This window comes from Dipodomys ordii, unplaced genomic scaffold (genome assembly GCF_000151885.1).
Source record: "Dipodomys ordii isolate 6190 unplaced genomic scaffold, Dord_2.0 Scaffold135, whole genome shotgun sequence".
In the NCBI taxonomy this organism is placed as follows: domain Eukaryota; kingdom Metazoa; phylum Chordata; class Mammalia; order Rodentia; family Heteromyidae; genus Dipodomys; species Dipodomys ordii.
Window position 1 is genome coordinate 1,695,496 of NW_012267351.1, and position 25,735 is coordinate 1,721,230.

General features: G+C 42.8%; 2 protein-coding genes across 5 annotated transcripts in view; one reads left to right on the plus strand and one right to left on the minus strand.

The window, feature by feature from the left end:
• Nucleotides 1–5,212, minus strand: part of LOC105996732 (butyrophilin-like protein 8) — a 9,568-nt gene extending 4,356 nt beyond the window's left edge. For all 3 annotated transcript variants that reach the window (XM_013030918.1, XM_013030919.1, XM_013030917.1), the window contains exons 1-3: nt 4,873–5,212; nt 2,761–3,036; nt 938–1,051 (exon numbers count right to left, since the gene is read on the minus strand). In XM_013030918.1, coding sequence (XP_012886372.1) covers nt 938–1,051; nt 2,761–3,036; nt 4,873–5,203 — 721 coding nt within the window. In that variant the 5' untranslated portion in view covers nt 5,204–5,212. The remainder of the gene's footprint in view (nt 1–937; nt 1,052–2,760; nt 3,037–4,872) is intronic.
• Nucleotides 5,213–15,863: 10,651 nt separating this feature from the next.
• Nucleotides 15,864–25,490, plus strand: Zfp62 (ZFP62 zinc finger protein). 2 transcript variants are annotated; one of them, XR_001175623.1, is made up of 3 exons: nt 15,864–15,924; nt 21,231–21,285; nt 21,755–21,781. XR_001175623.1 is itself a non-coding variant. In XM_013030981.1 (2 exons), coding segments are annotated over exons 1-2 (2,775 nt in total). In that variant the 5' UTR covers nt 15,877–15,923; the 3' UTR covers nt 24,529–25,490. The 2 variants fall into 2 exon arrangements, 1 of the variants encoding a protein (XP_012886435.1); XM_013030981.1 differs by lacking the exon at nt 21,231–21,285 and having other exon boundaries at nt 15,877–15,924; nt 21,755–25,490.
• The last annotated feature ends 245 nt before the right edge of the window (nt 25,491–25,735 follow it).

A 25,735-nucleotide genomic window follows, 5' to 3' on the forward strand; every position in this document is an offset into this window, starting at 1 on the left:
TTTTCTGCTTATGTGGTGCTGAGGAATCGAACCCAGGGCCTCATGCATGCAAGGCAAGCACTCTACCACTGAGCCACCTTCCCAGCCCCCACTTAAGATTCTTGACTTTGATCATAGAATAAGAATTTCTGGACAAGTCATGATGGTACGAAAACTGGCGGAGCTTTATTGAGTAAGCAAGCAAGCAGGCAAGCAGACAGAGAAGCAGAAAGAAAGGCACACATTCTAATTCAGTGCTGGTGCTCTGGAGCAGAGACAGAGGGACATACAGCTCCTTGGCTGCTAGGGCTATTTATTAGGTAAAGGCAGGGGCCTGGCTTGACAGTTATGTTTTATCTTTGCTCTAATCACTCCAGGTGTTACGCTTTCTGAGTTTCTGGATGTTTTGGGCATTTCTTCCAGGTAGGAACGCATCCTGCCGTAAAACACATCCTTATCCTTGAGATGAGGAACTCATCTGTCATCTGTTGCTTACATTTTGGGGGAGCATTTCTCTCAGGAAGGCATACATCCTGCCAAATGTTAATGGTTGGGGTGAGAAATGCATCTCTCAAGAAGGGATGCATCCTGTTGTCTCTCTTTGAAGCAAAGATAGCTTCAGTGTCTCTAAATACCTTCACCAGGCTCATTTTCATCAATTTATCCCTACCTCATTTTCCCCTAAATGACTTTGGTCCCTTTCTTAAGGGAAATAGATAAATGAATATCTCCTGCATTTGCTGTAAGTTTACCAGACTTCGTTTTCTATCCTGCTTCAATTCTTATCCATACATGTGAAATAGAATGAGCTTTGAGAAGGTGTGGCCTTTCCAGGAAGTCATGAGAACTATGGTCACCATGACCCAGGTGTAGAAGAAAAGGTTCAGGTTGGTACCTGGAAGTATACAGACCCCAGCTCTGTTGAAAGTGTAAACTAGCCACGGGTCCACTCACTTACCCTGGATTTTGGTGAAGGAAATCTTCATTGAAATGATAGCAAAATATATGACACAGCAGAAGGCACTTAGTGAAATAGAAACCGTATTCCAGGGTGAGGGCTGGAAAATCGCCTCTGAAAAACAGTCCCATAGATCCTTTAGTGAGTATTGAGCAGGGAAGGGAATTTAAGTTTCTCTTAAGGTATCCCTATGTACTACAGGGGGTGGGGAAATAGGACATTTAACTATAATTTCCTCTTCAGCTTTACCACTTGGAATTTTTGAATAAGACTTGATACATCTGGATTTGGCTATTTACAGAGAAAGTGAGGTATGGTTATAAGAGGGTCTTAGAGACTGCTTTTGCTAGAAGCCCTGACTCATCGTTACTGGGCTGCAGATGCCGGATGAGCACTGTGAACAGGATAAACCCTTGGCAGCTCTGCTCAAGGCAGAGTATTGCATGTGTATATTTTGGCTGCCTTGAACTTGGAGTCAGGGTCCTGCTCACCTCTGGCCATAGACACATTCATTATTTAAGGAGTGTTCTTCCAAAATGAAAAATCCTCCCTTCCTACCAGATGACCCCAAGCTGATAACAGGATGATATTGTGGTGATACCATAATAAACAGATTGCTAGCTGCCAGCTCTTACAATGTCCTGTACCAGACCTCAGGGGTCCCTATTCATTGCCCTAGGCCCCAGAAGAGTGCCCAGTTCTTTTTTATATATACAGTTAAACACATTTAATAGTAATACTAAAATAATCATTCCATTTCCTCATTACTGTGCCCAGTTCTTGACCTAAGTAACTCCAGCTTGCCTCTTTGACTTGTTTTGTGAGTAATTCGTCCCTGCCTTCTCCCTGCATTTCAGGAACAAAATGTCTGATTGATGAACACCTTGTGACAAGAAGTTAAACTACCCCTAACTAGACTATGGCTAGGGAACATGGTTGAATACCAATTTCTTGAAAATTTCTGAAAACCATTGTTTGTGTTTATACCCCGTGAAGGGATATAAATATTCAATGTCTGCTTTAATTTTTTTCTGAAATGAAGCTATCCATCCCCTCTCGAGCAGAAGGTACTTTATGCCACGGATAAGGTTTTCCATGACCAATCCTGAGACAATAATCAGATTATAGCCTGACCAAGATCACCTGCCCTTGCCTTTGTTTCTTCCCTATGTCTCCAAGCTCTTGTCAGGCTTTAGGGCGGGGTTCCCCATCTCCTCTCAGCTCTGGTCATCCCTTTACAAAATGCTCCAGGGCTGGGAATGTGGGTTAGTGGCAGAGTGCTTGCCTAGCAGGCATGAAGCCCTGGGTTTGATTCCTCAGTACCACAGAAACAGAAATAGTCAGAAGTGGTACTGTTATTCAACTGGCAGAGTGCTAGCCTTGAGGAAAAGAAGCTCATAGACAGTGCCCAGGCCCTGAGTTCAAGCCCAGGACTGACAAAAAAGAGCCCCAAATATTAAGCTTAATTTGTTATTCCAATGGTGTATCTTATTGCTAATTTGCCTACTTATTTAATCAGTTTTAGAATCACATACATTAGTTCTTATATTTCTATCAATGTTTACTTTATACATTTAATATATGCTATAATAAAAGGCTATACTTTAAATGGCAGGTTTTTTTTTTCCTGGTGAGTTAACTTTTTCTTCTTTGTGAAATAACTGTTCCTACCAGTTCTTTTTCTTTCTTAAAAATCTCTTTTTTCCTAGACACTAACATCTGTAACTTCCCTTGCTTAACTAATGTGTCTTTTTCTAATCATTTCCTACTTTTTTGGTAGACAGCTGGTCTCTTCCCTGTATCTTCCTCCTGCCCCAACGCACCTCTTATCCACACGGTGGATTCTAACTCTTCGCTCAGGCCAGGGTGCTGAACTGAGCATGCTATACTCCCAGAACTCTTTTGAACGGTGAGGGAGGTCTCCACATCAAACAGGTCATGTTGGCTTTTCTTGGTCTCGGATTCAGATGGAAAGGGAGGCCCCTGTGGACTTTTCCAATTGACTATGGGCTGAGGGAACCATCCCGAGGTGTGGCAGGTCAGCTGGATGTCTTCACCGACGAATTCCAGCATGGAAATGAGAGGAGAGGTACCCACTTCTGGGGAGAAAACACAATGCAACGAGTAACAGAATCTCTTTGAAGGATACATTTGCTTGCGACACTGGAAGCAACTAGAAAACACATGTTGTTTTCTATGAAAATGGTAACTGTAGAAGCATGACTAAGTTAGCACACAGCCTGGGCCTTTCATTATTTGGAAGAAGAAGACATATGCCAGGAAGAGGGGGTACACGTAGACTATCATGAAGCAGATAACCTCAATATGATCACTTTTAATTGTCCATATCCTCCTGCCAAAAAGAATTTACCTTTCCTATGCTTTTTTTGGTGTGTGTGTATGGGGGGGAGTTGAACTCTGGGCCTGGGCGCTGTCCCTCAGCTCTTCAGCTCAAGGCGAGTGCTCTACCACTGGAGCCACAGTGCCACTTCCGGTTTTCTGGTGGTTTATTGGAGATAAGAGTCTCACAGACTTTTCCTATCCAGGCTGGCTTTGAACTGTGATCTTCACATCTCAACCTCCTGAGTAGCTAGGATTACAGGGGTGAGCCACCGGTGCCTGGCCCCTTTGCTTTTTCTAACATTCCTTTTGTGCTCTAGATGGGTCCAAGGGTCTAATAAATACTTTTTGAGTGGATAAATGAAGCAATGATAATGCAAGTTCTAACAAAGGGATTGATATACAATAGATTCCCTACCTGAGCTATATAACAAGACTCTGTCTCATAACACACACACATACACACACAAGATTTTAAAAAGTATTATGAGCAGGGTGCTGGTGGCTCATGCCTGTAATCTTACCTACTTAGGAGGCTGAGATCTGAGAATCCAAAGCCTGCCCATGCAGCAAAGCCCATGAAATTCATCTCCAATTAATTTACCAAGAAAGCCAAAGTGTAGCTGTGGCTCAAGTGGTAGAGTTCTAGCCTCAAGCACAAAAGCTCAGGGACAGCACTCAGGCCCTGAGTTCAAACCCCAGGACCAGCACAAAAAGAAAAGTATTATGAGCAGCTGTATACCCACACATTTGGACAAGGACTAATCCTGGCTGAACAGGAATCAGACAATCTGTCTATTAGCAGATGAATATATTTAAAAAATGGTATGTATAGATAGACATAGATATATGAATATTATTCAAACCTTAAAAATAAAGGAGGTAGATATATTCTACAACTTGGACAAATCCTGAAAACATTATGAAATAATGAGTGAAATAAGCCAAAAACAAAGGAGCAAAAATGTGATTCTATCGATAGGAGGTAACTAGAAGAGTCCAATTTCTAGGGCCTGACTGTGAAATAGTTGTTGCTAGACTCAAGGATAGGATACAGGAATGAGAAATGTTCTTTGAAGCACTTAGAATGATGAAAAATGGTTATAGTTTTCCCTCAAATGGTGTGACACACACACAGGTACAAGAAAATCTATTCTGCTTGTAAAAGTATCTCCTTAGGATATTGGGGAGAAGGACAGATGATGACAAACAAGCTCAGAAGATTCTGGAATCATCAGCCATTCAGGACATGAAAATGTACACTGATGGAGAACAGGTTAGTGATTTCCAGAGCCTGGGAATGGTGGTGAGAAAGAAGGGTGGGTGTGGGAGAGAGACAGAGAGAGAGAGAGAGAGAGAGAGATTGAGATTTGGGGCTGATGAGGCAGTTCAATATTTCAATATACACAAGAGATTTTTCTTATAAACTTGATGATCGTCACAAGACTCTACACATACTATAAAATGAGCACACCAAGGCAGAATGAACTGTCAGTTTAGATGACTTAAAATACCCTCACTCACTAAACTGTCAAGAACAGGATGGTTGCAATTAGACAATACACTCAGCAAATCCGAGGAAACAAGAAACTGACCTGTCACCTGCAGCTCCCAGATGGTTTCCTGGCTGCAAGTCGGGGAGTTGAACCAGCACCCGTACAGGCCAGTGTCTGAGGGGATCACTTTGGCCAGCTTCAGGGTGGCATGACCTTTGGCAAGGGAATCCTTCACAAACGTGGTTCTCCCCTGATATTCTGGCAGCGTAGCTTGTTGATCTTTCCCATCTCTGTAGAGATGGACCACCACATCGAACTGATTCTTGAAGAACCTCACTTCCATGTGCTCTGCACTTGTCTCGGGGGAGAGGACGCAGGAGAACTCTACATCCTGCCCTCTGGAGGCTGAAAGGAACCTTTCTGGCCCCATCAACCGCCACTGGGCTCCTGCGGGGGGTGGGAAGAGGGGGGGAATAAGGGCAGATAACTAACTTGAGTAAAATCCATTTGGTGTGTCTTACTCAGGGCTGGAATGAGGAGTTGGTGGACAAGGGTGGAAGATTTTCATGATGGTCTTACTAAATCAAGTGACTCGTGTCTCTGTAACCTCTTACACCTGATAGAACACCTCTGGTGCCTGTCATTCTCCGTTTGCACCAACATCCTTAGAGGTGTGTACAGATGCTCCCCAACTTGTAAAATAAACTCTTGGGAGTTAAAAATATCATGAGTTGAGCCAGGCGCCGGTGGCTCACACCTGTAATCTGATCTAATCAGGAGGCTGAGATCTGAGGATCGCGTTCAAAGCCAGCCCAGGCATGAAAGTCCCTGAGACTCTTATCTCCAATAAACCACTCAGAAAACTAGAAGTGGTGCTGTGGCTCAAGTGTAGCTCTTCAGCCTTGAGCTGAAGAGCTGAGGGGCAGCGCCCAGGCCCAGAGTTCAAACCCCATGACCGACAAAAAAAAAATCATGAGTTGGACAAATATAGAATATATTAGAAGCAGGTGACAGGCATTTTTAGACATGATGTAATTGTGAAAACACAACACAGTATCTGACAATGCTAGCAAGAAAAGGATCAGTTATTCCCCACCGGCCCCCACCTTTGGTGACAGAATGGATGACCGGAGCAGGGACTTGCTATCAGTGTGGAGTTCTGCTCCAATGATGCCAGGTACCAATGCATTCCTCACTTAAAAGTCTATACCCCGGGCCTGGGAAGTTGGCTCAGTGGTAGAGTGCTTGCCTCACATGCATGAGACCCTGGGTTCGATTCCTTAGCACCACATAAGCATAAAAAAAAGCCAGAAGTGGCACTGTGGCTCAAGTGGTAGAGTGCCAGCCTTGAGCTGAAGAGCTGAGAGACAGTGCCCAGGCCCAGAGTTCAGCCCCCACAACCGACCAAAAAAAAAATCTATACCCTAACTCCTCTCCCCTTAGATTTCACACCCTAGATGTTTCCAACGCAGCATGTTCAAAGATGGACACATAATCTTTACTCCCTGCATGTCTGACATGCACCCAAGTCAGACATGGGTATTCAACTGAAATGCTCCATAACACATTGGGAATCAACAATTAATTCCCTAGGACATCCTGGGTATGTACTCTGTCCACCACCACTGCCTCTCTCCAACTCCTTGATTCCTATTATTTTGAGGACAATGCAATAGCTCTTTTAATTGTATGTTAATTGTATAAAGCATTTTCCTTATGTCCTTTCTATACATCCGTAAAATGTATCTGGATCAAACACACATCCTATTACTCTTCCTTATTCCCTCTCCTCCCCCTGGAATAGTTTTAATGGTGTCAGTCTCACGCACTGTTCTCTATTTCTATAATCCTGGTGTTCAGTAATTACCAGGCAGGGGATTGAAGAAAACAGAATACAAAAGAGGACAAAGAAAATACACCATTTCACAGTTTAGCAGTCACTGTAGCTAAACAATTTAACCCACTGATCAACAAGGAGATAGAAAACAGTCCAACTTGTAAGCTTACCGGACCCCAGGTTAAGTAAACTGAGAACCAAAATGAGCGTGAGGGCCATGGATATATCCTTCCGATCAAGCTCATACTGTAGAGACAGATGACAGCCAGGATGGGTGGGTTGTATAGTTGAATAGAACAGACCAGCTGTCCCAAGCGCAGAAGATATGGAAAGACTCCATATACGCTGATGGTAAGCTGTGTAGTTCTTCTTCGTCTGTGTGTGTCGAGGGTATCAGACTCTGAACTTTGAATCACTGCATTATGGCAGGCCATAATCGTCTATCTCAAAGTAAGGTACAATAAAAGATAGAAAGAGAATGGATCAGGGCAAGGGGACTTTATCCCAGGGCTTAGACTCTGATTAACTGACATCACACTGAGTTAAGCCTTCAAGTAATTCTTTTAGCTGTGGATTGAATGCTACAGATTTGGGGGATGGATGATGATGATGATGATGATGATGATGATGATGATGATGATGATGATGATGATGCTCTGGAGAGCAGCGGAGAAGTTCCACTGATTTTATTGCTCTTTATCTTTATTGAATATTTTCAATTCACTTTTAATAATATTTTTGTGATTTGAGTGTTTTTGTTCTATTTCTCACCATCTTGTTAGCTGCACTTTTTCTCCTCTTTTTTTTCCTAATCACTACATGTGAGGCGATTCTTTCAATATTCAACCTGCAACCATATCTTTTGCTTCCTGTTATCTTCCCCTATCAACCTTTTCTTTCTCTCCACAAACAGAATAGCTCTCTTGTTTATGTTTTTTCTGCCTCTATCCCCCCATCCATCATTCTTTGTTATGTATACTTTGACAGACAATTAGATCACCATGCCAGTTTTTTTTTGTCTATTTTTCTTCCAATCTCTTTTGCCTTCTTTCTCAATTCATCATTAATCTTCTTTCTCAATTCATCATTTCTACCTATGTCAATTTACTTTCTTTCTTTTTTTTTTTGACAGTCCTAGCTTGAACTCTGGGCCTGGGCACTGTCCCTGAGCTTCTTTTGCTCAAGGCTAGCACTCTACCACTTGAGCCACAGTGCCACTTCTGGCTTTTTCTGTTTATGTGGTACTGAGGAATCAAATTCAGGGCTTCATGCATGGTAGGCAAGCACTCTATCACTAAGCCACATTCTCAGCCCTCGTTCTAACTTTCCTATTACCCCCTTCTCTTATCCTCAGCCACCACCCCTTCTAGACTTATAACAAGATATCTCTGGTAATATTTATTAGCATTACTCTTCCTTATCTCTGTTTCATTACCACAGTATTCACCAAGTTTCCCCTAGATAACTAAGTATCATCTTTCCTCCATTATTCTTCTTAAGATACTGGAGAAATAAACCATGATTTGTCATTGTTAGGGGTTAATGTGATCTCATGGTGGATGCATATCATCTGTGCAACCGAACTTCTCTCAGTGGAATTGAGGACTGGACACAACTTAAACAGTGAGTGAATGTTTAATTACTGAATCATACACCCCCTTCTAATTACAAAAAATTCACCACAACCCAGCCACTACCAAATCTTATCTAAATGCTGTGAAATCTTGAACTAAAAAAAGGCAGATTAAGCCCCCAACCCAAACCTCATCGTAAGATACATAAATCCAAATGAAAAAACATTAGCAATGTGACAAAAAAAAAACCAAGGCCATATGACACATCCAAAAGCCGACAACTAAATAAAGAAATAATAAAGGAAACTAAATGAAAATGAAGTAGATGGAATTTCACAGCGAACTCAGAAGGACGGTGTCAAAAATAATGAAAGAAGTTAAAACAGATATAAAAGCACTTGCATGAAATAAGAGTTGAAACACATAAACAGCTGACTGAACCTCAAAGAATACGATCAATGGTTGAACAAAATAAGAATCAAATCAGGGCAGTTTAGCAAGAAAGAAATCATTTAAGGAAACCACTACACCCTGGACAAGTAACATATAAAACACTATAATTCCACATATACCTACAGCCACCCAGGCTGAATGAGTAATTTCTTAAATGTTTACTTTCACTGGCAGTGAGGAGGCCTTGCTGTAAAGTGGGCCAGTGTTAGCGAAGGTCAAGAGAGGTAAGGATTTCCAGGATCAACCAGAATGAGATAATGAGACCACTCCTTGTGGTTTCAGTGGAGACCACATGAGAGCAATTAAGGAAGCCATGGTAATCATAAGCATTCACCTAGTGGCTAAACAAGTCTGACTCCCTAACAGTAGCAGCTAAAAGTTATTTTCTTCTTTGGGTAGCAAGGGAGGTAGGGTGGGGCAATTGGAGTCTCTGAGACAGCAGTCTACACACCTGCTGAGATCCCACAAATTAGGAAAGGCCTGTGGGCCTTTATTAGACTTGAAGTGATATGTCCTGGGCTCCCTGTAGTAGCTGACACAGGAGTAACTGCTGTGACAAAGTCTAAGGATGTGTTCTTCTCTGAATCCTACCTTTGCTCAGCTCCTTTGAAACTTTCAATTTTGAAATGTTCACATATATACAAAAATAAAATGTAATGAACTCATATGTATCCAGCATCAACTTCAAAAATTGTCAACTTCTAGCTGTTCCCTGTCATATTATTATTATTATTATTTTTGTCGGTCGTGGGGCTTGAACTCTGAGCCTGGGCGCTGTCCCTCAGCTCTTCAGCTCAAGGCGAGCGCTCTACCACTTGAGCTACAGCGCCACTTCCAGTTTTCTGGTGGTTTATTGGAGATAGGAGTTTCAGGGTCTCTCCTGCCCGGGCTGGCTTTGAACCACGATCCTCAGATCTCAGCCTCCTGAGTAGCTAGGATTACAGGCATGAGCCACCAGTGCCCGGCTCCCTGTCATATTAATTTCCACTTATTTTCCTCTAGCCCCTCACATAATTTTGGAACAGATCTGAGACATTGTCTCATCCATGAATATTTCATGAATAACCACAATGTACTAATTTCTTTAAGATATTTATACTGTTCACTTTGTATCATCAGATATGGTTGATTTTTCTCATTTTCTTCATTATCTGAACAGACAATGTATTAAGGGTTTAATTGCCATTCAGGCTTATTTGCTGATCGCTTCCATCAAGTGTTTTTGTTTTTGTTTTCTCCTGTTTTATTTTTCTTGCAATTTTTGCATTGATGAAATGGAGCCAAATTTCTGGTAGTTTTCTACATGTTTCATTATTTGGAGAATAACTTATCACTGGCTATTTTGGCTGTCTGCAGCCCTTGGATAGTTACAGAGCACCTCGACCCCTTAAGTCTTCACCTGCTTTTCTGCTCTCTAAGACAATATTTGACCCAGCCTAAAGATTCACTATCTAGTCCTCTAGTCCTGTCCCTTCTCTATCTAGCAAAATAGAAAAAGATTACAAACTCCCCTCAGGAAAATTCAATATCTACAGGAGTATGATCACAGTAACAATAGTCAATATTCCTTTCCCGCTCTGTGGCTTAGTCCTTAAGAGCAGCTGATGACAAAGCTCTACAGATTCATTCCCTTCTCCCTTCCCACTCAGAGCTCAACAGCGCCACCTGCCACACAGATTTTGCACAGTGGAGGGAAGCTTCAACGTGAAAGGAAATTACTCATCCACACTACAGGGCAAGCAATGAAGAGCAGAGCAACATTCCTGGAAAACTGAGAGGGTGAATTTCCTTACTACAGATGATCACTGAATTAAGCAACCATAGAAACATTTGACTTGTAAAATTTGAGGAAAAAAACCAATCTGCTAAATCCAGCTCCCAGAGAAGTTCTTTATTTTATGGCTGGAGACCTCCTAAATACACATAATCCTTCTTGAGAGGAGTTTAGCAATCTGACTCAACTTAGGTTTTGTTATGTTTAATTCATAAAGAAAGTGTGTGCTCTCTTGGTTCACAATGCATGGCCTATAAGGAGGAAATGTACCTCCCCCTCCAAAAAGGAATCTCCATACTCCTGTCTCAGCCACTCAAGTGCTGAGATTACAAGTGTAGACCACAGCGTCCAGCAGTACAGTGATGTCTTCACCTAAGATACATCTCAAAGACTTTTCCATGCACTTAATTTGGAGACTGTAAGCTTCACCCAAGGAGAGGCCACATGGTTCAGGCAGAAAAGGGTTTATTGCCCTGGGGAGGGGAGAGCAAACTGTCAGCCTGCAGTTTGAGGTGCAAGGGTGTGGAGTGCAGGCATGTAAAGGGAGGGAGCTAGTGATGGAGACTGATTATATAGGGAGAGGGTGGAGAGGAGGTGGCCACAGCAATGATCTCAGAGCCTGGGAGACTCTCCCACTGCCCTGAGGCGCTACAGTTATCTGGGTTGAAATGCTGGGCTGGGGATTCTAGGGAAGGGGAACAAGCAAAGGGACTATTTTTCCCAAGTGGACCTAACAGAGACCAGGTCTCACTAGCTGCCCGGGATAGCCTCAAAACTCCTGGGCTCAAGCGATCCTCCTCCTGTTTCAGCCTCAAAGTAGCTGGGACTTCAGACTTGTATCACAAAAATCTTGCTCATTCTTTTTCTCCTCCTCCTCCTCCACCTCCTCCTCTTCCTCCTCTTCCTCTCCCTGTTCTTCACCCTCTCTGAACATAGTTTGTGAATGAGTTGAATTGTGTTGTGTTCTTCTCAAAATGCATACATCGAAATCCTAACCCAAATACCTCAGAATGCAACGTTATTTGGAAATAGGGACATTTCAATTCACTAAGTCAAGATCATACTTGAGTAGCTTAGTCAATGTGACTGGTTTCTTTGTAAAAGGTAGAGAAAGGTACATGCATACTAACACAGGGAGATTGCAACAATGAAGGAAAAGACGAGGCTAGATGTACACAAGTCAGAGAATGCAGGAGATTTCCATCATACCCCCAGAAACTCAGCAGGAAGAATGGAATGGATTCTCTCTCACAGCCTTTGGGAGAAACCAACCCTGCTGACTCCTTGATCTCTGATTCCAAGTCTCCAAAAATATAAAACAACACCTGCCACTTGTTTAAGCCATCTAGTTTTATGGTACTTTATTGTGACAGGCCTGACAAGCTAAGACGTGTGATGTGCAATAATTGAATCAATTCCTTAACTCACTAATCTTGTGCTTTAAAAATACTGCAGTCAGCCTCCTTTTCATACACCTTTTCACAAGCAGGTAATAGAGCTTTCTGTCACTGTGACACATACCTGAGATAAATGAACTGAAAGGAAAGGAAAGGTTTGTTCTGGCCTATGGCTTCAGAGGTTTCAGTCCATGATTGGCTGGTCCTGGTCTGTACCCGTGGCGGCATGGTAGTATATCATGGTGGGAGCATGCGGTGGAGTAAAGTTTATTACATAGCAGAGAGACAAGAAAGGGTTGAGGATCCAATATTCCCTTTGAGGCCAAGCCCCCAACGACCTAACTTCCTTTCACTAAGCCCCACCCCCTAATGGCTCTGTCACCTCTCAGTAGTGCTGGGAATTGGTGACGGAGTCTTCAACACATGAGGCTTTGGAGTATATTTCAGAATCGAGCTATAGCAGTGTGGGTGCACCCACATGATGAATTTTCTAGAGCAGAATTGTTATGGTAAAGGATACATGCATGTCGATACATTCTGAGGATGGACACCTCTGAGAGTCACCACTGCCACCGCATATTATCCAACCTTTGCATCTCTGTGATTCTGATGCAAGAATCTTGGTATTTCTGTACAGTTTTGGTTTTGCATCTTTTATTAGGAGTCATTTGCACACACTTCTCTGTTAACCCATCTTCCCAAGGAGTTATATTCCTCTTGGAATAGCTTGTTGTGTGGGTCAGGGAAATGTTCCCTTTATGATATAAGAAGCAAATATTCTTTTTCTCAGGTAGCCACTTAATTTTTGAGATTTCCTTATGGTAGTTTTGCCATACACAAACATATTTTAGGTGCTTGAATAGGGTATTCTTTAGTTTTATAATTTCTGGATGTTGTGCTGTAATGAGACAAAAAATGATCAAAGAAAAGAGATATGATCAGAGAAATTTTCCTGATATTTTTATAGGTAGGATAGCAGCAGTGCTGATGGTGTGTGCATGTGTGTGTGTGTGTGTGTGCATGCATGCATTCATGTGTGTGCATTTATTTGAAACAGGGTTATATCAGGGTTTATCACATTGTTCAGCTAGCTTTTAATCTCTGGACTCAGGCAGCCTCACCCTTCTAAGTGACTGGGATTACAGACACACACCAGTGTTCCTGACTCTTGCATGCATTTTACATTTCTTTGTTGTTGTTGGTTGTGGGGCTTGAACTCAAGGCCTGAGCACTGTCCCTGAACTCTTTTTGCTTAAAGCTACTGCTCTACCACTTTAAGCCACAGTTCCACCTCTGGTTTTCTGGTGGTTAACTGGAGATAAGGGTCCAATGGACTTTCTTGCCTGGGCTGGCTTTGAACTACGAACCTCAATCTCAGCCTCCTGAGTGGCTAGGATTACAGGCATGAGCCATCAGAGCTGGGTGATATTTGTCTTATACATCTGGCTTATCCTGGTGTAAGAACTAGATGCAATTCCAACTTTATTTTCTGGATGCTTCCCAGTCATCCATGTGCTATCTCTCCCCCAGGGTATTTGTTTTTCTGCTTGTTTATTTCTTTGTACATGAAGTCTTTCTATTATTCCAGTTGTTGTTTGTACATAAGAAACTCTTCCATTGTGTTAATCCTGAAATTATGTCCCTTACAAAATTCTCTTATCATTTATTCTAGCTTTGCAAGTTAACTCTCTTTGGATTTATGAAAATAAAACTGTATCATCTTAAAATAGTATAGTTATACCCATTTTCCAGTGTTTATATCCTACTGTTTTATTTTGTTGTTTTGTTTTCATCCAGCTGCAATGGGAGATAACGGTAGTGATGGTTAATGTCATTTCCATGTTCTTTGTTTTTAATGTTTCTCCAATTAATCTTCTTAGTGCTCTTAATTCCCTATTGTTCGTATTTAAAACTGGCAAAAATGTTTGCTGGTGCAGTACTTCCCGCGTTGCTAGAGGTTCCCAGCTGGAACACGGAGGACTTGGTTTGAGGCAGGATAGATAAGGGAAATGAGGCATGGGAAACAGGGACCAAGAATTCAGAGATAAACATTGTATTAATGAACAGCTTGATTAAAAGCACACAAACACTGTTTTCTTTGTATTATACTCCCTAATCTGCAACATTTAGTTTCAACAAAACACAACTCTTTTCCTCTGACCTTGTCCATTGCTCAAATGACCACCATTCTTAGGAAAGGAAAGTAAGAATAGCTTAAAGAGAAAGACACTTATCCTTGGTGTGTGTGTGTGTGTGTGTGTGTGTGTGTGAGAGAGAGAGAGAGAGAGAGAGAGAGAGAGAGAGAACTGGTAAAAACGCCTTTGATTATGAAAGTGCAGAGGAAAACATCTCAAAACTTCTTAAAAAGGACATCTGGTTAAAAATCCCACCTTTATTAAAGAGAAGCTTATCTTTGCCATTATGCCCTCAAATTTAGTAAACAGATCAATCTTAGAATCCTTGGGCACAATTAATAAAATAGTATAACAGCAACAGTGATTTAAAATAAAATAGGTGTCCAAAACAAGAGTGTGTGTGTGTGTGTGTGTGTGTGAGTGTGTCACTCTTCTTAAAGCAAACTGAAGGCAAACTTCTGATCCCTTTTCTCAACACCAATCACCCTTGATGGTGTTATACCGGAATTCAGGGACCCCCAGAAGACCACCAGAGACCACGATCAATGTAAGCAACAAAGAGCCGGTTCATTGCAAGCTCGAGCTTGGTCCTCCTCGCACACGGTAACTGGTGACGCTAAGAGGCCCTGAGCATAGAATCAGCACAGTTTTTATAGTATTGAACAAACAACTTTAAGGAATTTTTACATAAGAAATTACATGATTGGTTAACATTTAAAGCAAGCTAAGCTGGGCAAATATGATTGGTTGACCTTTACAAAAAATGTCCTTGGTCCATAGCTTGACCAAAAACATTTACGGAGTCACACCTGGACCAACAGAATGCATGGCATGTCTCACCCTGGGCTCTGAAGTACCGGTTGTTCAGAAACTCTTAGTCCTAGGTGACTGGGGGGCAACACCACTTGGGGGCTAACACCTGCCTTAAGCAAACGCCATCTATGGCTCCAAGATTGTGCATGGCTTTCTGCAATAATTCCTAGCACTGGGGCTAAAGTGGATCACGAGTCAAGTCGCAGAACTGAGACCGAGTGTTAAACAAAAATGGAGTTGCTTAGGTTTCTCAAAACATTATATTTCTTCCCTAGGGCCTTACTGCCTCGGCCTCCGGGAAGGGCGTTGCAGCTTTGGGGGATAATTCTGAGGACTTTGTGCCCTTGGTCAGGGCTGTAAAGCCTTTGAAGTCTTTTACTAAGCAACTCTAGGCTCCCAGGCTGACATTCCACTACTGAGTAACTAAAACCAGTCAGAGTTAAAATCATACAAAAACCATAAAATCATCTAGCACAAAGCAATTCGTACAGAAGCAAAAACGAGCGGTTAGTAATCATAACTTCTAATTTCTATTACATTAGGCATTAATGTTACTCCATGCCTTTTAATAAAGTCATTCAGGGGGTGCTTGCCTACTTTGATGAGGGCAGTCCAGTTTTCTGCCTCTTTCACTCCACTCCTCAAGGTTTTAGCAGCGTTTTTTAGCAAGCAAAGGTACAGAAGCGAAACTGGCTGTTAGGTGCTGTCTATATATTTTTACGTTCTTCAATGGCAAAACACCCATGTCTGGGTTGTGTACTTTGGAGACTTCCTGCCAGAGGGGAGAAGACCCGAAGGCTTCCCCGGATGCTCCTCAGCTGGCCCTGGACCAGCACTACCTCCAAGGAACACCCTCTGATTTAACTCAGTAACCAACTGTTAAGCATTATGGCTCCCTACCCGTCCAGGGGAACAGGAGCCAGCCCGCAGTTCCAGCATGCACCGCGCCAATAGGACGAACTTCCCACCCTGGGCCAGCCGCGGGTCACGTGTCCGAAACTAGGCCAGACCAACGAGAGTCAGTCCTCCAGCGTCCTAGAGAGGACTCGGAAGTGCCCTGCCGGGGTGTGTGTGGGGGGGGTGGGGGCTCCGGCGCGGGTCCTTCCGGTCGGGCCGTCCGCGCTTTTGTCCCGCCCGGCGGCCGGGCTCCGCGGCGCCGCCACCGCCAGTACGTGAGTCCGGGGCCGCCCGCGCGCCCTCGGGCCCCCCCCGCCCGCCACGCCCTTCCCCTTCTGGCCGGGTTCCCTCGGGGTTCGGGCGGGAACTGGGGAGCAAGCGTGTCCTCCCTACGCACATGTCCGGGAGGCGCGTTCCGGGGTGCGGGGGGGAGGGGAGACCCGAGGCCCACGGGCTGGGGACCCCCCCACCCCCCAAGTCCCGCTGCCCGAGCGGGCCGGGGGAGCGTGAGGGCTGCCCGGGCCCCTCTGCGGCTGTCTGCTGGTCTTTCGGGTGCGGAAGTGGTGGGGGGGGGTAGAACCCCGAATATTAGCACCTTACCCCCCCCAGCTCCATTCCCCACCCCCGGCCGGTTCTGAGGGGAGCCTCGGGGCTGTCGGGGCTTGGGGGGGGAGTTGGTGTTGGATGGGGGCGCTTATTCGGGTCCTGCCCTTGGTGTGGGGGTGCTCACCTGTGGGTACAGACAAACCGGGGCGTCTGGAGGGGGCCGCCCGCCATGCCCCCCCCGCCCCCCCGGCCTGCGGAGAAGGTCCCGGCTAGCTAGGTGCCGGGTGCGGAGTGGAAGAAAGTTGAGCAGCCGGTGGACGGGGCCCGGGGTGCGTTTACTGTGAGACGCGTAGACCCAAGCGCCTGAGGACTCACTTCTGTTTTTGAAAATCCTGTTGGGTTCCTTCCCCCCCCCTTTTTTTTTTTTTTACAATTATGTTTTGAACATGTAATACATCCTTCGGAAGGTTCTGCATATTAAAATATACGAAAAGTTGGTGGAATTTTTCTCTTGTCGATTTCCTAGGCTCTGTTTATTCTTAGGTCAACACACATAGGCTGACTGGAGTGTCTCTTTCTAGAATTTATTTATTCAAATACTGGGAGATCTAAATGGAATTAGTCCATTCCTTCTCCCCCGCTTTCAGACATGTGGTCCGCAGTCTGCCTTTGATTAATCTGTTGATCTCTACATATCAGAAGTTACGGTATTGGATTGGCTATTGTTTTGGTATTTGGGCTGTAACCCAAGTTTTTTTTTTTTAAGCCATGTTAGGAAACATTTGGATTGTTTCCAGTTTCTTTGTTACCTTGAACAATGACACATTGAATAACATTGTGTAAGCATTTTTAAAGAAAGGATCTAATAAAACAATTTTTGTTTTTACATGAACTCACCCAGTCTCTGACACATTGTTACATTTACCAGCTTCTTATTATAATCACATAGAATCTTTAAGGAATAAAAACTAAGTTAAAAACTTATTCTTTTCCAACTGAGACTTGTTTTTATGATGTTTAATCATACTCTGACTAAATAGAGTCATTCTTTCAATGACTTTTCTCAAGCCAATCTCTGTCCTTTAGTTTCAGAAAAATGTCTCAGCTGGCCTTTCAGAATCTTCTTTACTCATCTTAATTTTCTGGGTGACTAGAAATCTTTTATCCACTACCATGTATATTCTTTTTTTTTTTTTTTTTTTTGGTCAGTCATGGGGCTTGAACTCTGGGCTTGGGTGCTGTCCCTCAGCTCTTCAGCCCAAGGTGAGCACTCTACTGCTTGAGCCACAGGGCCATTTCTGGTTTTCTAGTGGTTTATTGGAGCTAAGAGTCTCATAGACTTTCCTGCCCGGGCTGGCTTTGAACCTTGATCCTCAGATCTCAGCCTCCTGAGTAGCTAGGATTACAGGCGTGAGCTATCAGCGCCCAGCAATTCTGTTAGCCATTTACATACAGTCCTGATATTCATAAAATAATCTCAAAACAAACCACAGACTCTTTTCTTGTCTGTAGATCAGTTCTCTTCCTCCATAGGCCCATGATATAAACCCATTAAGGTTGTCTTGGGGAATATGGTTGGATGCCAGCATTTGCACCTGTTTCTTGTTGCATTGTTAATAGAGATTTTCAGCCAGAGTGAGCCATAAATACTCTCTTTTGAGTTGTCTAAACTCTTTAAAAAACAGTGATCCTTTCTGTAGTAGAGACAGGAATTAAGTGAAGGTTCTTTACTGTCCGAGTGTACTTTTACAGGCAATGATAGTAGAATGTGAATAAGCACAGAAATGCCCAGAGGTTGTGGATCATATATCAATTATAAGGAATGGAGAAAATTCTGTGCCAGAATTTGGACTGATACAAACAAGCTGTTAGGGTTAAGGACTCTTGAAGACTTGATTTCCATGTAGCCCTTAAGACTTAAGGGAAATTTAAATCTTTCTGGCTCTTTTGAGAGTTGTGATTTTGGAACGATTCCATTTCCTGTGTCATAGGGGGTGCATGACAGCCACATCAGTTTTCTAGACTGATTTGTAGTAACTTCCTCCAGGAATTCCTGTCTTGTTTTTGTCTCTTCTCAATCCATTTTCCTACTGCTGCTAATATGAGTGATCCTTCAAGAGTTTTTCTTATGTAAAAACACAGCAAAGTAGAAGATATGTATAATGGACTTCCAGATACCCATCACTCAAGCTTCAACAATTTTAAGACACTGATACCTATTTTTCATCATATCTTTTAATTTTTTTGGTTGAAGTATTTTAAAGTAAATTCCAGACACTATGCTATTTCACCTTAGCACACTTCATTTGGCACTTAAAGATACTTCTAACAACTACAATACCATTGTCACATTACCATAAATTAACTCCAATTCCTTGATACTATCTTTTTTATATAAATATTTATGGCAAACTGTATAATATAAAGCATTACATTACAAAAGCACACTGAGCTCAATTAAGTACCCTGTTAAAATGAAGCTGTATCATGACTCTAAAACCTATTCTTGATATATCTCATAGCAATTGGCAAACTACTGAGCCTGTGTTGTTCTGTATAGCTTATAAGCTTAAATATCTTCCAAGATATTTAAAAATAATAAGTAGCAGTCCTAAATGGCTCACAAAGACTAAAATATTTACTGTTTGACTCTTCATAGAAAATGATGGCTAACACCTAACAATAAAATAAATGAAATTATTTAACTATAAAAGCAGTACATTCACCACTGCTTTGCCTAAAGCTCTCACATCACATCAGGACCCCTTAGCATGTGACACGGGTGCTCTCATGACTGCCTGCCTAGCTAAATTCACTAGTCCAGATGTCATAAAGGTGGTGAGCATTAGCTGCCTTACATCTGCTCTTCCCTCTTAAGGAATGCCCACTCCTGTAGTCCTAAAACTCTTTCTAATCCTTCCTGCCCAGAGTCTAGCCCTACCCCCTTCCCTTATCAGTGTTTGGTGTATGCCTCTGTCATTTTTTCAATCACATTTTGTGTTTTCTTGACACTCCTAGTCTTCAGGCTCCTTGAAAGGCTAGGCCTTGTCTAATCTCCTAATCCTAGACTAGTGTAGGGCCTGAGGGGGGGAAAAAACAAGTCTAATCAAATCAAAGCCTAACTTTCTTATGTAATACCTGCAAGGATACCAGGAATTAGTATTTATAAGGCTGAGTATTATGTTACATTCTCTTGATTGCCTTTATATGCTAATAACAATTATTCCAGTGCTGTTTTGGGTTGTTCTGCCTGTTTTTGATTGAATTGTACCAAGAGATGGAACTCTGTGCCCCTCCCCAAACAGAATATTCAGTTGTGCCACAACTGGGAGACTTTTGATCTCTGATTAGGATCAAGAGGGAAGAAGTGAACATTAATAATTTCATGCAGATTAGCCTATCAGCAGCCAATCAAACAGTCCTAAAGGTTAGGAGGGAACTAAGAATTAGGGTAGGTATCATGGCCCAGGCCAGCAGTCCCAACTACTTGGGAGGCAGAGGCAAGTTAGAGGTCAGCCCGGGCAAAAGCAGTGAGATACTGTTTCAAACACAGAAATGGCCAGGGATATTGCTGAAGTGGTAGAGCAATTGCCTAGCATTTGCAAGGATCTGGGTTCACTCCCCAGCACCACAAAAATTAAATAATAGAATTAGCAAGGCAAAGGGAAATGACAACTGAGGATCAGTGAGTACAGGGGCAGTGAGGTGAGTGAGCATAGCCAATTTCGTGTTTTTGTGTCCAGAGAATCTTTTTAAGTGGCAGGATATAGAATACTTGACTTTGGTTTTTCTGGGGTGTGTGCCTATGTGTACACACCATGCTATATACAAAATACCACAGTCTAGGTAATTGTTATAAATTGTTTTAAGACAAATTTATTTCTCACAGTTCTAGAAGCTGAGAAGTACAAGATAAAGGCTTTGCTATCTAGCAAGGGCCTTTCAAGTGTCATCCTCCTGTGGTGGAAACATCACATGGTAGAACCACAAAGGGAGAGAGCAGAACTTCCATGATAGATTCATCACAAAGGCACAGCCTTCATGGCCTTATCGCTTCAATACTCTGATAAATAATAAAATAAAAAATCATCGCGCAGCGCTCATCAAAGAACATTGTTTTTAGTGTTTTTACATTTGTTACTTAATAACAACAACCCTATTGATTTCATTTTGTAAATGGGGAAACTGCTGTACAAAGAGGTCAATTAGTAGCTAGATATTTTTGAACCTAGGCAGGATTTCAGTCATCCCTTGGTGTCCCCAAGAGAGTTGTTCTGGGATCCATCCCACAAATTTCAAAATCTGCTGCACTTGCCAACATAAAATGGTAGTTGTGTGTTAACTTACGCATATCTAGAAGGTACGCATCTCTCTAAATTGCTTACAATGCCTAAAGAAGTATAAATACAGTGTAAATCTTTCTTACACTGTCTTGTTTAAGAATTCACCAGAAGAAAAAAAAAGCTTGTACATGTTGAGTGTACATGCAGTTTTTATTACTGTTGTTGTTAGTCATGAGGCTTAAACTTAGGGCCTGGGTGCTATCCCTGAGCTCTTTTGCTCCAGGCTAGTGCTAAACCACTTTGAGTCACAGCTCCACTTCCAGTTTTCTGGTGGTTAATTGGAGATAAGAGTCTCAAAGACTTTCCCACCCATGCTGGCTTCAAATTGTGATCCTCAGCTCTCAGCCTCCTGAGTAGCTGGGATTACATGTGTGAGCCAACAGCGCACAGCCAGTTTTGTTTTTATGGATATTTTGATCCATGGTTGGCTGGATTTTCAGATGCAAAGCCTTCGGATATGGAGGAACCAGTTATACTTACTTTGCTTGATGATTTGTGTTTTTGCTTCTGATCTTTGATGTGCCCCATGGTGAACCTGTTCATAAGTAGAAATAAAAGCTTATTCCTCAGCAGGCTGGAACATCCCTTCCATTGGATTTCTTCCCTGACTAACCACTTTCCAGGGTGAGTGCTTTCCTTGAAGGGAAAGTCCAGGATACCAGCAGGTTTTTCTTTCTCATCTCCGCAGTGACTATCCTCATGATTTCATAACCACAACCATCTCCCAGACAACCTCTGCTCAGGTACTGATTTCTTCTTTCCTTGGTTACACTTGTCTTCTGCTGATTATGTATAACTTTATTCTTAATAAAACAAGTTATGACTAACTTTTGTCTAATTAGTCTTTCCCCTATACTTTAGAAATTTTGTATGTTTCTGTTTGTTTTTACATGACAAAGTGATTTTTTTTAAAACAACCTGATTGGTCCCCCGCATCATTTCAACCCATTTCAACTTGCCCTCATGCCAGGCTCTTATGCAAGAATAGAACTCTGGTGCATTAAAAATCCAAGTCTCTAATATTTTAGCATCAATTCTACAGAGGCAAAAGTATTTTCATGTCCACCATTGTATCCCAAGTACTTAAAATTCTATCATCACGTAGCATACAGTCAATAAATATTTGCCAAGTATATGCTGATTTTGATGTTATTTTCTCAGTTTTTTTAATCAACAAAGTAAACAAGTATCGTTTTCCTTTTCCTGGTTTAGTGTCACATTTGAAGACAGGCACTGAGGATGAGGAATCCACTTGTAAGAATGGAAGTGCAGACTTTCACTGGCCAAAAGCAGAAGGTCTTCACAAGGATCACATACAGAAATCTAAAACTGGTGGAATTTGCAATTGGGAGAGCAAGGTAGAGAAGGAGTCAGAAAAGCCAGAGTGGAAAAGGATGAAGGAAGACAAAACTACCATCAGGCAAAAGATTGGCAAAGCCAAGAAGACAGCCCCTATAAAGACAGAGCAGGAAGACGAGGCATCTGAGAAAAACTTACACCTGAGCTCAAAGCATACCACACACCAGACAGCCCCGGCCGAACAGAAAAGCCGTGGTCAGGGACAATGCGTGGAGAACATTAATGGAAACTCTCACTCGGGTCTGCAGCACAACGCCAGTGCTGTGAAGAAATCACATAACTGTGAGGAATGTGGGAAATCCTTTAAATACAATTCCCGCCTTGTTCAACACAAAATCATGCACACGGGGGAAAAGCGCTACGAGTGTGAGGACTGTGGGGGAACTTTCCGGAGCAGCTCCAGCCTCCGCGTCCACAAGCGGATCCATACTGGGGAGAAGCCCTACAAGTGTGAGGAGTGCGGGAAAGCCTACATGTCCTATTCCAGCCTTATCAATCACAAAAGCACCCACTCAGGGGAGAAGAACTGCAAGTGCGACGAGTGCGGGAAATCCTTCAATTACAGTTCCGTGCTGGACCAGCACAAAAGGATCCACACCGGGGAGAAGCCCTACGAGTGCGGGGAGTGTGGGAAGGCCTTCCGGAACAGTTCCGGACTCCGAGTCCACAAACGGATCCACACCGGGGAGAAGCCCTACGAATGCGACACCTGCGGGAAGACCTTCAGTAACAGCTCCGGCCTGAGGGTCCACAAAAGGATCCACACGGGCGAGAAGCCCTATGAATGCGACGAGTGTGGGAAGGCCTTCATTACCTGCAGAACGCTTCTGAACCATAAAAGCATCCACTTTGGAGATAAACCTTACAAATGTGACGAGTGTGAGAAATCTTTTAATTACAGCTCTCTCCTCATTCAGCATAAAGTCATCCACACTGGAGAGAAACCTTACGAATGTGATGAATGTGGGAAGGCCTTCAGGAACAGTTCAGGCCTCATCGTGCATAAAAGGATCCACACAGGAGAGAAACCTTATAAGTGCGAGGTCTGTGGCAAAGCATTCAGCTACAGCTCAGGGCTGGCGGTCCATAAAAGCATTCACCCTGGGAAGAAAGCCCATGAGTGTAGGGAGTGTGGCAAATCCTTTAGTTATAACTCGCTGCTGCTTCAACACAGAACGATTCATACTGGCGAGAGACCTTTCGTATGTGATGTATGTGGGAAGACTTTCAGAAACAATTCAGGCCTCAAAGTCCACAGGAGGCTCCATACCGGGGAGAAACCCTATGAGTGCGATGTGTGCGGGAAAGCCTACATCTCACGCTCGAGCCTTAAAAACCACAAAGGGATCCATCTAGGGGAGAAGCCCTACAAATGCAGCTATTGTGAGAAATCTTTCAACTACAGTTCTGCCCTTGAGCAGCATAAAAGGATTCACACGAGGGAGAAACCCTTTGGATGTGACGAGTGTGGAAAAGCCTTCAGAAACAATTCAGGCCTTAAAGTACATAAGCGTATCCACACTGGTGAGAGACCTTACAAATGTGAAGAATGTGGGAAAGCCTACATCTCACTCTCCAGCCTTATAAACCATAAAAGTGTACACCCTGGGGAGAAGCCCTTCAAGTGTGATGAGTGTGAGAAAGCTTTTGCCACACACCGAACCCTTCTCAACCACAAAAAGATTCATCTTGGGGAGAAGCCGTACAAATGTGATGTGTGTGAGAAATCTTTTAATTACACCTCACTCCTTTCTCAACACAAAAGAGTCCACACTAGAGAGAAACCGTATGAATGTGACAGGTGTGAAAAGGTCTTCCGAAACAACTCCAGCCTTAAAGTTCATAAGAGAATACACACTGGGGAGAAGCCCTATGAATGTGATGTGTGTGGGAAAGCCTATATCTCCCACTCAAGCCTTATTAACCATAAAAGTACCCACCCTGGCAAAACACCCTACACATGCGACGAATGTGGAAAAGCTTTCTTCTCAAGCAGAACTCTTATAAGCCATAAGAGAGTTCATCTTGGAGAGAAACCCTTTAAGTGTGTCGAGTGTGGGAAGTCTTTCAGTTACAGCTCCCTCCTTTCCCAACACAAGAGGATCCACACGGGGGAGAAGCCCTTTGTCTGTGACTGGTGTGGGAAGGCCTTCAGGAACAGCTCCGGCCTCACAGTGCACAAGAGGATCCACACGGGTGAGAAGCCCTATGGGTGTGATGAGTGTGGGAAGGCATACATCTCACACTCAAGTCTTATCAATCATAAAAGTGTCCACTGTGGGAATCAGCCCTATAATTGTGAGTGTGGGAAATCCTTCAATTATAGATCTGTCCTGGATCAACACAAAAGGATCCACACTGGAAAGAAGCCATATCGATGCAATGAGTGTGGGAAGGCATTTAATATCAGATCCAATCTTACCAAACATAAAAGAATCCATATGGGAGAGGAATCTTCCAATATGGTGCATATGGGAAGTTACAGTGGCCCATCCCAGAAGAGAATCTATGAGGGAGGGAATGCTCTGGAAGGGACCAGGATGAGGATTCCCCTGTGGGAGGCAGAGCTTACTAATTCTCAAAGAACTCAAATGGAAGAAAAACCTTATGAATGTAAGAATTTCTGAGGTCCTTATTCATGGCTTGTAGTTTCCATAGTATAAATGAAATTCTAGATCACTATAATTCTGTGAGGCTTCTCAATCATAGCCAATAAGATGGCTCCAGTGTCAAGACAGCTGAGACATTTTGGAATATAAAGTAGTCCACACTGGGGAAAAAAAGCCTATCACGAAGATGGAATATTTTTTTTAATTCTTAAATAACTAGACATTTTTGGACATAAAATATGCAGATGAGGAAAGGACTTCATTTATAGATCACAGTCACCATCATAAAATTCCTATTTGGATAAATTGTGTTAGTAGAAATGTAGGAAAATTCGGGCATAGCTTTGAATCCTAATTTCACTTTGATCAGTGGGGGGAAATACAAGGACCTCTAAAAGGCAAGTTCAGGGACAGAAAGGTTTCAGGGAATATAAATGTGTTAGTGATCATGAATTATGATAATTGAATCAAAAATTTTATTTCCTTGTAAAAAAGCATAAACATTAACAGGAAGGAGAGACTCAAATTGCAAATTGATTAGAAGATACTGTTGTAATACACTTCATTGAATGGGTAAAACTTCTAGACTTTCAAATGAACCCCCTTAGTGGATGATAAATGTGTGATGTTTGAAAACATGGAAGGTTCAGCCTCAGAAAGGATTTAGTATCTTCAATAATGAACACATCTTCAACACAACTTTGCACCTTACAGAAAAAAATTTATTCAGGGATTCCTATCAAATAGGAATGTTGGGAAGAAGGCATTTTTATTACAAGAGCAACAAAAGAAAACAACAAACCCTAGCTCTCTGAGTAAACAGGAGGAGGAGAAATCTTGTTAAATGTTTTGGAATGTATTGTAAAGATTTCAAACACTAAATGTGTATATTGTCCGTTGTAAAATGTGTTGTTCAGGGCTCACTCTTTGCCATGAAGCAAGGGAAAGTGGAACTCTAATAAAGAAGTTCGTTCCATGTATACGGGCTGTGACTTACTGCAGAAGGAGAACTGTATGCAGCCATTCATGTGTCATTTCTTTGTGGAGTAGCTTATGGCAGGTGGAAACCAAAGAGGACAGCAGGCGCTCCTCACAGGGCTAGTAGCTCAGGTTTCACCACGTTAGCGATGTAATACCGCTACTGGGGCTGGATCATGACATGGAGTGGACAGGCCACGGGACAGCGGTGACATGGATATCACTGATAGTATAGATAGTATAGAAG